The 15,392-nt window shown below is 29.8% G+C and overlaps 1 protein-coding gene across 1 annotated transcript in view; it reads right to left on the reverse strand.

The window, feature by feature from the left end:
- Positions 1–883: 883 nt before the first annotated feature.
- Positions 884–15,392, reverse strand: part of LOC111622646 (zinc transporter ZIP14-like) — a 49,555-nt gene continuing 35,046 nt past the window's right edge. Inside the window, exons 10-14 of the mRNA XM_023365057.1 lie at positions 11,984–12,086; positions 7,191–7,343; positions 6,642–6,829; positions 6,411–6,566; positions 884–939 (exon numbers count right to left, since the gene is read on the reverse strand). Of these exons, the coding sequence (XP_023220825.1) occupies positions 6,438–6,566; positions 6,642–6,829; positions 7,191–7,343; positions 11,984–12,086 (573 nt within the window). The 3' untranslated portion in view covers positions 884–939; positions 6,411–6,437. The remainder of the gene's footprint in view (positions 940–6,410; positions 6,567–6,641; positions 6,830–7,190; positions 7,344–11,983; positions 12,087–15,392) is intronic.

Raw genomic sequence — 15,392 nt, forward strand, 5'->3', positions numbered from 1 at the left:
GCGTAGTAAACCGGTTAATTTATTATACTGGAGAATATTTTAATTTATTATATATTTAATTTTTATAATTAATAATCTCTCTCGCACCGCTTCAATTACAATCTAAGGAAATTTTGTATTATGTTTAGGAAGATTTTTCTTAGTTGTTTATCCTTTTAACGACGATGTAAATTAGTCAGTAAATGATTACATGCAAACAAATAATAAATACATCATTATTTTGGTAAGGAAGAAAAAGTATTTTTCTAAAAAATATTTAAATTGTTATTACCTACAGCTTAATTGTATGGTAATTTTTGTTTATAACTCAAATTAAGTAGATGCAAAAAGAAGTTAGAGTGGTGCAGGTCATATATGCGATTTTAAGTTTCCATGTTTATGCATTTAAAAATCTGCGCGAACACTTGGAAAGAATTATTAATTTAAATATGGAACAGTCTGTATGTGATGGTTATTTAATAATTACCTGGAAAGAAATATTAAGCTTCAATTAAATTTAAAAAATCATCATTTCGCATCTTTATTAAAAATGGATTTATTAGATTGTTTTAACAAAATATATTTACATTTCATACAGATTATATTATCTGTAGAAGTTAACATTTTAGATAATTTCTACTTACAAAGATTCGATAATATAGAAAACAAGCAATTACATAACAGATTTTTCAACAATTGGCTAGAAACATACTTGTAGAACACTTTTTTTTTAGTTAACAATCATATATATAAAATTATATCCTTTTCAGATTTATGAAAAAATACAAATGATTTCAATTGTGACTATAGAAATTATTTACAAACAATAAACCCATACCCAATGGAAATCTTGATTAATGTTATAAGTGGATGATTATCACAGCCTTGTCTGTTGTATTCTTTCAAACCTGCCTGCAGGAACTAAGCTTTAGGCTATAAAATCGGTATCCTCTTTCAATACTAAATATAAGAAAAGAAAATATTTATCAGAGGAAAAATTATTAAAACTGTTCTCAAATGTTAGTGTTTAATTTTATTTAGTAGTATGGTAGCCACTCGTTATATGGTGCGGGTACAATGCTCAAACCCAGTAAGCCATATATGGAATGGTATGATATAACCTGTGATCTATCCATTATTGGCTAAAGTGCTTTTATGTATGGAATGCAAAAAGTAATGTGATATATCCAGATAAACAATATAACCGGGGACTGTCGAATTCAATTTCGTTTGTACCCGAAGAAAATTTACCCGAGATGAAAATATTTGTTCATTAAAATAATCTCTAGCTTTTAAAGGCATTGTATATTAATTATGTGTTATTTTTATCATCAGTAAATAATATTGGAAGAATAAATACAGTGCGTGAGATAAATCTATAACTTGAGTGCCCAGAGTGGCGTATAGGAAGAATCTGCCTAGTTTCTAATATGCTATATCTACACGCTTTTATTTATTTTGTAAATATTTATAATAATAATTAATCACACTATTCCATTACTGCAACTCTTCAATAAACAGGCATTCCAGGAAAAAAAATACAACTTTAACAATATAAAATCTTATCTAACTAGATTTCAACTTATATGATTAATTTGTTTAACTAATTTTTGAAACTTAATTAAATAATTTAGAAAATTCTGAAATAAAATATTGATCCAGAGTAGGACGTGAACCTACAACTTTTGTTTACTATGTAGATGCATTACCAGTTATGCCGGAAACAATGGACAGTACCCACTGGGGATGGACTAAATAGATATTTTTGGTTAAATATCAAATAGTGAATAATTATTCAGATGTTATTGTTGCCAAACTCCGAATGTTCTTGTCTTTCCGACTACCGAATGTATGGCCAAATATCGGCCGATTTATTTTGAACTGCTCAAAAGGAAGGCTTAGACTCGAAGACATGGAATAAGGTAGAATACAGTGTCTTCTATTTAATAATAAAGTTTATATATGATCTTTACTTTTTTAAAATTATTATGTAATAAAATGTAAAAAAATTAAATCTTAAAGTCGTTTAGAATCGTGTCTGCTTACTTTTCATTTGCACTACATTGTGTTTAAGAAAAGTAGAGAAATTAAATCTTTCCATTCGGGTCTGTCTTTTTTGGCAGCCCCCAAAGTGTGTATTTAGTGAACGTATAGTAAGTTTGGCAAAGCTGGAAGTATTTATGACAAGCAATAAAATCACTTACTTTCTGTGAATGCGGAAACATTACTGTTTCCGCATTTACAATTTAATTAAAATCACCTGAGATTTTAATTAAATGTTATTTCCATTTTATTTGTGTTTTATCTTTTTTCTTGGTTTTCTCTTTCTTTCTTTCTCTCCCAAAATTAAAATGACATCATTCAGCCCAATAGTTTGGCTTTGAAGAAGTATTTTGTCTGAATACGAAGTACGCGTGTTAAGTATTCGGCTAAATACCAAATATTTTGTGGCCAGATATACCCGAATACTGAGTAATATCGAATATTCCGTCCAACATTAGTATCTACTAAAGGGACTAGCCAAAACAATATTTAGACTTAGATTAATACAGAATTGTAAGGTATATTTTTTTATTAATCTTAGAACTGACTAACCTAGTATTTCAAGAGGACTTTTTTTAATGAAATGTAATTAAATTCCATATCAATTTCAGATTTAATTTATTAATTGCTTTATTCATTTTTAATGCGTTATTATAAAATATGACAATTCTCTATAATCTGATATTAAATAAAATGAGACTTTATTCTTAAATCTCTTGTTTTACATTCAACATTGTATGAAAAGATTTTGATTTTTTGAGAGGAAACTATCTAATTGTTACATCAAGGTTTGTTCAATGAGAGATAAAAGCCAATGTATTAATTAATGCCAAAATATACAAGGTCTTCACTGAATTTATAAATGAATTATTATCAATTTTACTTTAACAATATTAAGAATAACTTTGTATCTTAAATCAGACTATTTGGTTACTTTAATTATTATTTATATCAGAACTATTCAGAATAATCTATTTAAAAACTATACATTTTTGCATTGCTTATAAAATTGTTGGAAACTTTACATTCAATTAAATTTATGAGCTAAAATTTCTTTGTTACATTACATTTTATGCTCCCCACGTCTTCAAATTATTGTTTTCTCGACATCAATTTGATTTTCAAAAATTGAGAGATAAATCACAAAAATAATTATGATTATGTAGTTCTGTATCGTATACTTTGCAAAATAATCATTGTAGAATAAAAACAGCAGATTGCTACAACGAAATCAAATTCCTTTTTCTAAAAATGAACCTTATTTGGTAATTCTTTTTAATAAAGGACCCAAAACTTGATAAAGCAATTGTCTTTATCAAGTTTTGTGTCTTTAACAGTATCAATTACATGGTACATATACAATCAACTCAATAAACATTACTAACTAAATGATACAGCCAATTTCATATCAGTCTACAATAAGACTAATTAATTCACAAGATATTAAACAATTTGGACTAAAGGTAGATGAAAATTTAATAATTAGAAATAAATTAATTTAATATATTTATTTCTAATTATTAAATTTAACAAGAGATGGCAACTTAACCATCTACCGCTAGTCCAAATTGTTTAATTTATTGTAAATTAATTAGCCTTATTGCAGTCAATATGAATCATTTGAGGTGTGTCATTCCAAAATACAGTATATCTTATCCATTTTAGCTTAATTTTCAATATTCGATAAAACTTTCTTTTAAAGCTTTAAACTTGACAGTGCTAAGGCATTGGCTTATCAGTCGACACGTAAAATGCAACGAGTCTGGATTTGAACAATAAAAACATTTTATTATGCTATTAATCAGATAGCACAGATGGTACAAACATTTTAAAAAGTGAATAAGAAGCAGTTTTGGAATGTGTTCTTGCCTTATTTAATGTTTAATTAAGAGTGGTAAGCATTCCAAAACTATTACCACTGTTTTAAAGTTGTATTATTTACATTAAGTCGACTGCAATGGCTAATTTGACTTCATCCAAAATTTGTTTATAATAGCCCTTATTCACTGAAGATCTGTCTAGTTTCAATTGCAACTAGATATGTCAATTCTCTAACTCCTGGATATATGTATTCAGGAGTTAAAGAATAAAAGTTATTAGTAATCTGTATATTCGTATTCATATGCTTGCAAGTCCAAGCGCATCAAATTAAAATTGTCCAAAGTGTATTTTATATGAATTTTTAAAAATGCATTAAAATATGTATTTATGATTTTTACTGCATAGTTTGCAGATTTGACCATTACTTTCGGAACTAAATAAGTGCTTGTTTGTACAACTGCAAGTGCTACTTTTTTGAAATGATCTATAGTCCATTTCTGCTGTCTATGCAGTAAATCTTTTTTGTGCATGTACAGTACAGTTCATGTGAGAAGTATCATCCCGACATCCAATTAGAAACAAATATGCAAAAATTCAAATGTTTTAAATTTGAAACTGTCTAACTTACATTCTTTCGAAGTACCACAAACAAATATGTTTTGCATTGCCAATGGAAACCTCTCATTTTTCAAATTTTCAAAATCCTTTGAATTAATTGGATTAAAATTATTGTAAATGCTATATTTATATTTTTAAAAATTTTTACTTATGTCCCAGCTAAAATATTTTATTAAGTTATATTTATTAAATTAATAATGTAAAATCTAACCCAGTCATCTTTAAACATCTTGTAAACAATTGTATATGTAGAAATAAATTTAATATTAACTGACTAGATAGAAAAGAAAGTTATAAAATTTTATTGAACATGTGTGGCATAATAGATGTTACTAACAATTGGTCACAAGCAGAAGTAATATGCATTTCAACCTATAAATTTTAGTGTATATTACTGTCACTTTTATATACAGGTGAAATCAGACTGATTATCACAGACACTTTGAATACTTCCAACATACTCATGTTTGCTTATGATGGACTTGGTTCTGGAATTTAATTGCCAAATTTTTAAATTTTATTACTTGTGAATGTCCCTGTTTTAAAAGGATAAGTCTCTTGGCAAAAAGATTAAAAACCAGTTTTGATTCTAGTGTCAAATGTAATATTTTCAACCCGTTCATCAGAGATTTACAAAAATAATAATTATTTTTTAAACATAACATCTTATTAAGATGTAAAGATAATCAAAACATGCCATTTCTCATAATGTTTATATCATGAAGATTCAAGTTATAATGACTTTCAATATAATATGTATTTATTTTTAAATTTTCACACGGTAAATTAATTGAAATATTGTAAAGAAGTATCAAAATACACAAAACTTGGCAATATTTTGATCAATAAATTATGCAACACTGCTCTGTACAGATTCCAAAACAAATCTTTAATAAAAATGCTTTCGGTTCCAGTTGACCATCTTCAGTTCATACAGTTTAAATGATATAGAATGCTACTTTTAACTGATGCAATATGGAATAAAACATTTGAATATAAAAGTTTAAAAATTACTTTAAAAGAAAAGAACATAATAGAACTGTAATCAAAATGAATGTAAGAAAATATCCCTTAAGCCAAAAAATAGAATAATATTTGAATATTATATTATAACCAAAGAATAAAAGTTGCTTAATTTTTAAAGTCATTTTTAAACTTTTATAGTTGACTGTTTCATATTTCATCAGTTAAAAGTATCATCATACATTGTTTAAATTGTATGAATTGAATATGGCTCACCTGGAGCCAAAAGCATTTTCATTAAAGTTTGTTTTTGGTATCAGTACAAAGCAGTATTGCATAACTTATTGACAAAGAAGCATGTTTTTGTAATATTTAACACATAGAGTATTCATTTCTAGAACAACAAAGTTGGATCAAAATAATTCAACAACAACCTAAGTATTATGAATGATGGGAGTTAGAAAATCGTAAATGTTTGTGAATAGTTTACTATTCAAATATACCCAATATCAACTACCAGATTTTCAAACTATAATTAAGCTAATATAAATACTACATAATAAATAAGCTAATATATTACTACATAATTTGATCTAAAAATAGGCCAAATTACATAGCATTATCATTACTTTAAGTATAGCCAAAAATTCAGTAGTTGATATTTAGGTACTGATAAATTGGGCCTGGTCATTGTTTACGTTCATACATGTGAAGTGTTTTGCACGTTATATCTTTAATGTAAACCATCTTCGAGCATCACACATATAATTCCTGAAGATGATTTGTGTTAAAGATGTAATTTTCTAGTGTAATTAATATATTTTAGCAATTTTGAAAGTTCTAAATTAACTTAAATATAAAAATCCATATTAAGTATGTTAGTTACTAAAGTTAAATATTGAACATTAATTATGAGAAGAACAAACAATTTTGATAAAGCCATTTTGATATTTGTTTAGAATCTATAGATTATAAAAATAAATTACCTCAGTTTATTCACAGATTCCTTTCTTTCATATGTGGAAGTGATCTTCATATATTGCTATTAACAACATAAGAAATATTCCAACTAATACACCAACATTTTTCACAATAAACATTTTGACAGGACTTCCATGCTTTGACTGTTTTAGTTCAGGAAGCTATAAAATAAACAAATAAATTTATACTTCAGAAATAATAAATTTACTAAAAACTTAATAACAGAATAAATTTACCATATCAGCTAAAGCTACATATAAAAATATTCCAGCCGTTGCAGTTAATATCCAGTTTCTTGCTACTTCGTTTTCTCCTAATTGAATACCGATGTAAAGTCCAACAAAACACGATAATGCCGATATAAAATTTATTAAAAGAGCTTTCCAAAAACTAAGTCCTGTAGATATTAAAACTACAAAATCACCTACAAAAAAAAAAAAATTATAAATATTTATTGAAAAATTTAAACAAACAATATAATTTTAATTTCTGCCAAAGCTCTGTTGTATGTGACAGCACATTAACACAATAATAATCATACCAAGTTTATGGCAAACTAGTATATGAATATGCAAACATGAAATAAGAATTTTTACTTTAGATATTATTGAATAAAAATAAATATTTAAAATTTAATTAAAGGAAAAATTGACAGTAGCTGTTTGTTATTATATATATAATAATATAATCACTTTTATGGTAGAAAGTAATGTAACTAAAAAATTAAAAAAGTTTTTCAAAACATATTCATTAATAAATTTTGAATAAATTTATGATTTTCTTACCAAATTCATGAGGAAGTTCATGGCAGAGAATAGCTAATGATGTGGAAAGACCTCCTTGCAATCCAGTAGAAAAAGCTGCTCCAATTGCAAGTCCATCTCCAAAATTATGTACTGCATCACCAAGAGTCACAACCAATGCTAAAGATGTTAATCCTGTGATAAGAAATTATCATTACTAATATTATCTATGACTTTATAGAACAGTGGTTCCCAACCTTTTTTGACTTGCATACTTCTTGGCAGCCCATTTTCCTAAGTTTTATTTTGTGTGTTTGTCAAGCAGTACCACCTTGGTCAATTATACAATGCTGTACAATTACATGTAAGAAGTATTTTTAAATTGAAAAGTGTTGAAAGAAGGACACAGAAATATATAATAAAAATGTAATTAAATTTTTTATGCAAAACTAAGCATTGAGTGCCGTAATGTCGCCAAAGGCCTCAATGCAGAATCTGAACATCCTTATATTACATCTGCCATTATTATTTTTTGCATACCCAAAACCACCAAGTGCTTACTCCTGGTTGGGAATCGCTGTTATAGAAAATTAATTCTCCTTTATTTTTGGAATATGAATAATATTTTATCATTTGACTAAGTGTAGATATTAATATTTATTATATAAACAATTTAACTACAAAATTAATTATTTTATTTATTCAATATTTTTTAAAATCATATTCTATTAAATACTTATTATTATTATTTCTTCAAAAGAAAATAAGAACTTCATCCTTGCTATGTCTTCATAACAAAGTATTTCTTAAAAAGTTCTTTGCCACATTCAATGTTTTATTTGATTTCTTTGGTTTTAAATACAGTGGAACCTCGGTATACGACCTTAATCTGTTCCCGGTGTTTGGACTTGTACCAAATAGAACATATACCAAACCAACCTTTCCCATAAGAAGTAATGTAAAAATAATTAATCCGTTCTCATGTAAAAAAAAAAATGGCTGGCTTTAAACACCTCGCTTTCCTGGCTAGTTCCTGCTTGATTTTTCACGAGATCAGCGTGTATCTTTTTAGCTTTCTCGCAAATAATTGCTTCTGATACGCTGTCGCCAGCACACTGTTTTTCAGTTATCCAAAGCAAAAGCAATTTCTCAACATGATCTAATGTCTTCGATCTCTGTTTAGAAATTGATTTAACCCCTTTCGCAATGTCAGCAAATTTAATAATGTCTTTATTTTTCACAATTGTCAATATCATCGTTCTTGGAATACGGTAGGCAACAGTTAAATCTCGAACACGCATGTCACCTTCATATTTCTCAACAATCTCTTTTTTCAGTTCCATTGTGATTTTAGTCATTTTTTTTATTTTTCTGTTGCCTTTTTGCAATTCATGATTAATAAAAATAATATTTTACTTACAAATTAAAATAAAAAGAAATTTAATAAAGTTATAAACTGTGGCATCGCGAACGTCTAGTCTGGTCTAGTACACCGATAGTGCTACTTGTTCGTAGATGGCGCATATAATTGACTTAAGTCGTATACCGAGCAAAATTTGTTTTGTCCAAACAGGACGTATTCCGAATTGGACGTATTCTAAAGCAGACGTATACCGAGGTACCACTGTACAATTTTATGTGAGAGTAAGACAAAAAACAGTGAGAATAACTGCAAAGCATTATAAGGTTAGTGTGATATATTTGTCAACACTTATTAGATGGATTTCAGTGAGAATAAATTTATTACTCACAAAATACATTAGGCAGGGTCTAGATTGATACAACCTTTTTTGTGGTAGTTCCCATCAAGTTGTATGTACTTCATCCAATGTGTCTGCCAGTCCCAGATGTTCTGGAACCGATGTTTGAACCATCATTGTCAGAACCACCTCTGACTTCTTCAGAATAGCCAGTGATCACTCGAAGCATTGGCTCTGCAGCTCCGACTTCAGACGATGGAACAAAAGTCACACGAAGCAAGGTCCTGGCTGTATAGAAGGTATGGTTCATATTTAATGTTCAATGGTTTGATACACATTTTCCATGGACAAAACAGGTTGAGGTTGTTCACTCTGTGAGAAAGGTAATGGTGATTTCCTTCTTTGACTACTGTGGAATGGTGCCAATATGAAGTTCCAATGCAAACAATTGTCACATGTTACTGGGCAGTATTAAATGGCAATTTTTAAGACTCTGGCTAAACACATCAGGCAAAAAAACCCTGAACAACTTGTCCATCTGGTTGGCATCTAAACCATGATAATAAAAACCCTTATATTACTAATGTTGTTGCCCAATATTTGGCCTAAAAATCATCGAACGTGTGCCACACCTTCTATACAGCCTGGACCTTGCTTCATGTGATGTTTTTGTTCCATTGTCTGAAATTGGAGATATGAGGCCAGTCTTTTCACTCATCAAAGGCTGTTCTGAAGAAGTCAAAAGTAGTTCTGAAGATGTTGCCAAAAGATAAGTTCCAGCAATTTTCCAGGACTAGCACGCACATTGGACCAAGTGCATACAACTTAATGGGGACTACTTTGAAAAACACCATATCAACTTTGAACAAGGCTATTACTCACAAAAAGAACCCTGCCTTTTTGTGAGTAATAAATTCTTTCTCACTCTTTTTTTGACTTGCCCTTGTAGTTATCACTCCAAAGATAAACTCTTGTCAAGATAGTAATTAATCACTCAATCAATGTGTTGTTTGCATTTTCCCTAATGGACAAAAGATTAATTTATTCCATTGTTCCATTTTGTTCCATCTTATTTTTGATTTCTCTTATTTCTCTCTCTCTCTGTATTATCAGTATGTACATTTTTCTTGATAATGTTGTCTATCATTGTCTTCATGCATTTATATTACCTTAAATTTTCTATATCTATTTTTCTTATACTTCTTCATATCCTTTTTCTTCCTTATTTCTCTTTTAATACACTTCTTAAAAATATTGTTTTAACAAGATTCACTCTCACTCTATATTTCTTTCTCACCATCCCTGTTTCTGCTTCATATTTCAATATTAAAATATAAATTTAGTTGTTAGATAATACTTTGTTATATTATGATGATTTTTTTAACCACACCAGTTCCTTATTTTCTTATGAAAATTGATACTTAATTGATTTCTATTACAGTTTTTCCTCTATTTTGCCCACAAAACCTAAATCCACAAATAAACCTGATGAATGCTCGTGAGAAAATAACAGGGAAAAATTAATGACTGATTGAGGAAAAGCACTATGAAACTACAAAACTACAGTGCCATCACAGAGCTTAAGGAATTAAAAATAATCCTGAAAAATTTGAATAATAAGAAATGGTGAACTTGTGATGGTCTCAAAGCTAGCAATGGAATTTTAATTGTTATCAGAAAGAAGCTGGATAAGACAGCTTTAACCATCTCTAAGAAAGCTAAATATTTCCACATTATATAAATTTGTTAATAATCGATTTTGTTTTTATTTAAACAAAAGACTACATCTTTAATTTTTATAACAAACAATTCATATTTTGGATTCTCTCTTTAAAAAAAATCCAGCAACAAACTGCTTAACTTCCCCAGCAACATTTTATACTGCATTTGGCACTGTCTGTTATGATATTTTATTAAAAGACTACATCTTTAATTTTTATAACAAACAATTCATATTTTGGATTCTCTCTTTAAAAAAAATCCAGCAACAAACTGCTTAACTTTTCTGGCAAAATATTGCCAGAAAGTTAAGTAATTTGTTGCTGGATTAGCATCATCTAATTAATTTTCATATATTATTGTTTGTATCTATTAAATTTTGTATATTTTGATTAAAATGTTTGATTTTTTTTATTGTATTAGCTTGCAATAAAATAACAACATCGTAGATTGAGAATATGAATCTTTTTATATATAGTAGTAGCGATGGAAATTGCATCACCTATGATATATATCAAAAATCACTCAACAGATATGCAAAGTAGCATATTTAAACTATAATCATAACTAGTAGTAGTAGTAGTAGTAGTAGTAGTAGTAGTAGAGAAATCAAGAAGAATAAATCAAAAAACTGCAATTTATTACATATAAATAGGCTACTACACTGANTAAATGGCAAAAGCTTAATTTTGAGGGTAGGGATGGGTTTTATAAAAAATTGTAAATGCTAATAACCAGTAAAATCTTCATTAAGTCCGACCCTACTCTAGGGCTGACACACGAGTCCCCTCCAGCTCACCACTCCTCAACCTTTAACCACCAAAATTTTATAGCATCAATCCCCATAATAAACAAACCTATCTGCAAAATTTCAGAAATTTTTGACAAAAAGCACGGGAATTATTAAGCTTCAAACAGAGTGAACAAAATTGTGACCCACCCACACACACACACTAACATCCATATATATAGAAAAAACCCTGAAATTTTTTATTTCTCAACATTTTGAGGTTCCTAGTCCAAAAATGTAAAAAACTTCAAGGGTCATTTTTCGACCCATTACCATATTTGGTAAGAATAGAAGTAAGAAGTGCATTTTTATTACTTTCTCGGCTCTGTTATATATACTTCTTACCCTTGAAAAATTATTGTAAGAAGGTAATATTTGCAACAAATAATTTTTCATCAACATGTAATAAATTCAATATCAATAAGAAAATTTAAAACTTTGAATTTAATATATTGTTTGTTAGTCAACAGCTTTTTAAAATCAATATAAATGCATTCTTAAATGAACAAATTTTATCATTGTAAAAATGTAAAAATTTTAGAAGTTAAACACTTAATAATAGACTATGATATTTACTATTATCATTATTATTATTATTATGGTATTATGTATAAAAAAAAACTAACCACAACAAAGAGCTTTGGACTTGAACACAGGTTCCTGAGTGGTCATATCTTTTGAAGATAAACCATCCATAGAGAGTGACACATTCTGAGCTTGTGCATTTGCCTAAATATAAGATATTCACTTTTTAAATTTAATAAAATTTTATAAAATAATTGTTTTATTTATAGGATATCTATAAAGTAAGCTCACCTATTTAGTGCAGTCTATAGCCAAACCTATTTACCAAATTTACAACAAATTTTTGCTCTGTGTTATTGAATCATGGAAAGCAAGTTTAAGGAAGAATACTTAATTCCATAAGTTGCCAGTGGGAAAAATATCCATACTAAGTGATTATTCAATATGTCTCAAAACAACATGTTTGATATGTCACCTCCATTTCTGACATCATTTGAAACCTCATGATAGAAGGCTCAATTGTTGATCACAAAGTCTTTTGTGAAACGTTAAAAAACTGTATTGTGCCATATTGTTAAGATCCACCAGTGTTTTTGACTTCCCAATAGACAATATCCTTTAATACTCCTTGCATATAAACCTTTATTCTGGCACAAATTACTTATTAACTTAAAAATTTTTCAACCTTGTTAAAACGTCAATATCCACACCTTCTGTCTGTATTTCAGTTTAATTAAACATTAGACCAACAAGACTTATAATGTATTAGCCAGTGGCTAGTATATAATAAGTCTATTGCTGGTTAGAGTTTATGAACCAAAAGTTTAATTGTTAAAAGATCGTCTTCAGGTTTAGAATGACATACAGATGGAAAAAGCTTCATCTGTCAAAAGAATGTTCCATGGCCAATCACTCTCCACATTACTCTTAGCTAAGAATTGCAATGCAAATGTCTGTTTAGCATCTGGATCAGAAGATAAAAGTTATTGAACACAAAATATCTTGTAAGAGCAGAAGTGCATAATTTTTTACAATTTTGTGAACTGTTGAGGATGGTTTAACTAATGATCTTACAATACGACAAATACTACTGATTCTATGCACATTTTATATGCTGTTCTCAACCTTTAATATTGTTACATCTGCTATCAGCTACTCATGAACAGTATTTCAATCCTTTCTAGGTTTAACATTCAACAAATCTATTGTTTCTTCAAAATTTAAAATTATGTTTTGCAACCCAGTTGTAGAAATCAAACTTTTCTGTATTCTCTTCAATGATCTCAACCACTTGAATACAACATTAGTGGAGCTGTTATTCTAAAAGAACAATTTAACAACTTGTGCACTGTCTTGGAAACTAGTCATCATTCTAAATGTTTGCTTTTAGAAACATGATTTCTTGTTAGATTTGATTTCATCATTGATTAAAGTGTCAATTTTCCTCTGATGGCAACTAAAATGAGCCATTTGAGCTAAAATATTTCTCCTATAAACTTGCTTCTCATGCTTTCAATAACACACTGAAAATTTTTTGTAAATCCAATAAGAAGTTTTCTCTTAGACTGCTCTAAATAGGCAAACTATCTTTATGAACACCCCGTAGATATACATGTTATACACTCATGTTTGTGAAAATTGCAACACCATGAAGGAATTGTGCAAATTGAACCAAACTTACAGGAAATGTAAAGTGAGGTAAGACATGCAAATGAATAGAATTACAAAGCAATTGCATGTGCGTGGAACGAAAACCAGCTCCTTATCAGCCGCTTGTTCCAGGTATATAAAGGACTGTAAAGATGCATTGAAATCCGTTTTAATTCCTCTGTCTGCGGTAAACGTTTCATTGGTGGTCAATATGCCTCGTCAAAAGCAGAGAAAGCCATACCAACAACTAACGGAGTTTGTACAAGGCCGCATCATTGGTATGTGAGAGGGTGAATTTTCGTATCAAGAAATCGCATCCCGCACGCAGTGTAATGTTACAACAGTGATGCATGTTTGGAAGAAATGGACAGAGGAGAACCAAATAAGACGAAAACCTGGCAGTGGGGCAAGCAATAGCACAATGGTACGGGATGACAGACACCTAATCCACATGGCTGTGATGGACCATACAGCGTCATCTCGTGTGTTAGCACAACATTGGAGCACAGCTACAGATGTTTTGTTGTCTAGCTCCACGGTTCATTGCCATCTTCTGCAGCATGAACTGTGTGCAAGGGTTCCTCTACGCAGGATTCCCCTCTCACTGATTCACAGATGCCTTCAACTTCAATGGGCTCAGCAACACAGTGCGTGGTGTGCCCAGTGGCAACAAGTTGTTTTTTCCGACGAATCTCGCTACAATCTGCAGTACAATGCTGGAAGAGTATGTGTCAGACGTTACAGAGGGGAACATCTGCTCTCACAGTGTGTTATCCAGCACCATACCACACAAATGCCTGGCATCATGGTGTGGGGAGCTATTGAGTATAATTGTCGATCCCATCTAGTGCACATTGTGGGCAACCTCAATAGTAATCACTACATACAGGAAATTGTGGAGCCAGAGGTCCTCCCCTTCTTCGACGCATTCTGGGTGCTGTATTTAAGCAAGATAATGCCCATGCACATGTTTGTCAGACTGCACAAGCCTTCTTCAGTGCACAACAGGTTTTGCTTCTTCCATGGCCTGCTTATTCCCCAGATATGTCACCCATCGAGCATATCTGGGATTTCATTGGTCGGTGACTCGCTCGTACAGCTGGTGGGGCACACAGTAAGACTGAACTTTGGCATCAAGCCAAAGCCATCTGGAATGCCATTCCCCAGGATTACATTCAGAACCTGTATGATTCAATGCCACAACGTGTACAGGCTTTCATTGCTCAGTGTGGCGGACACACAAAGTACTGATTTCCGATGTTCTTTTTGTTTTTTGTCTTGTAAATTTGATCATTTATTTGTACCACTATCAGTAATATGTGGAATAAATTTCATTAACTTCTGACAATTCCTTCATGGTGTTGCAATTTTCACAAACATGAGTGTATATATATATTTGAATCTTAACTTATTAAAATTTTTATTTGCTAAAATCTATTTTATATCCCTAAACTTTTTTAGAATTAGTATTAAATCTTTTTCTTATTATTAACTATTAAGTAAATTATAGTATTCTAAATTACATTTAATGTTCTTCAAATGAACTGTTTTTGTCTTTTTGTTTATATCTAGTTCTGTTGGATATTTTCTTATCTATCTATCTATCCAGAGTTCAAAAAATAATGCACCATTAAAACACTGTTTTTAGTGTTATTTCATTTGTATATTGTTCATTTATATGCAGGGGGTGAATACAGGAATTTCATTTAGGAGTTGCACTTCGTATCAATATCAATATCCTTTGTACTGTAGTTCTACTACAGAAAACTTTTTTCTACTTAGAATTTTAGGAAGTGCATATGCATCCTCTGCACCCCCTGGATCCACCCAGTTATTTAGATTTCTTGTAAAACATATATT

Source organism: Centruroides sculpturatus, unplaced genomic scaffold (genome assembly GCF_000671375.1).
Source record: "Centruroides sculpturatus isolate CEXI.00-Female unplaced genomic scaffold, Cexi_2.0 scaffold340, whole genome shotgun sequence".
Classification (NCBI taxonomy): Eukaryota; Metazoa; Arthropoda; class Arachnida; order Scorpiones; family Buthidae; genus Centruroides; species Centruroides sculpturatus.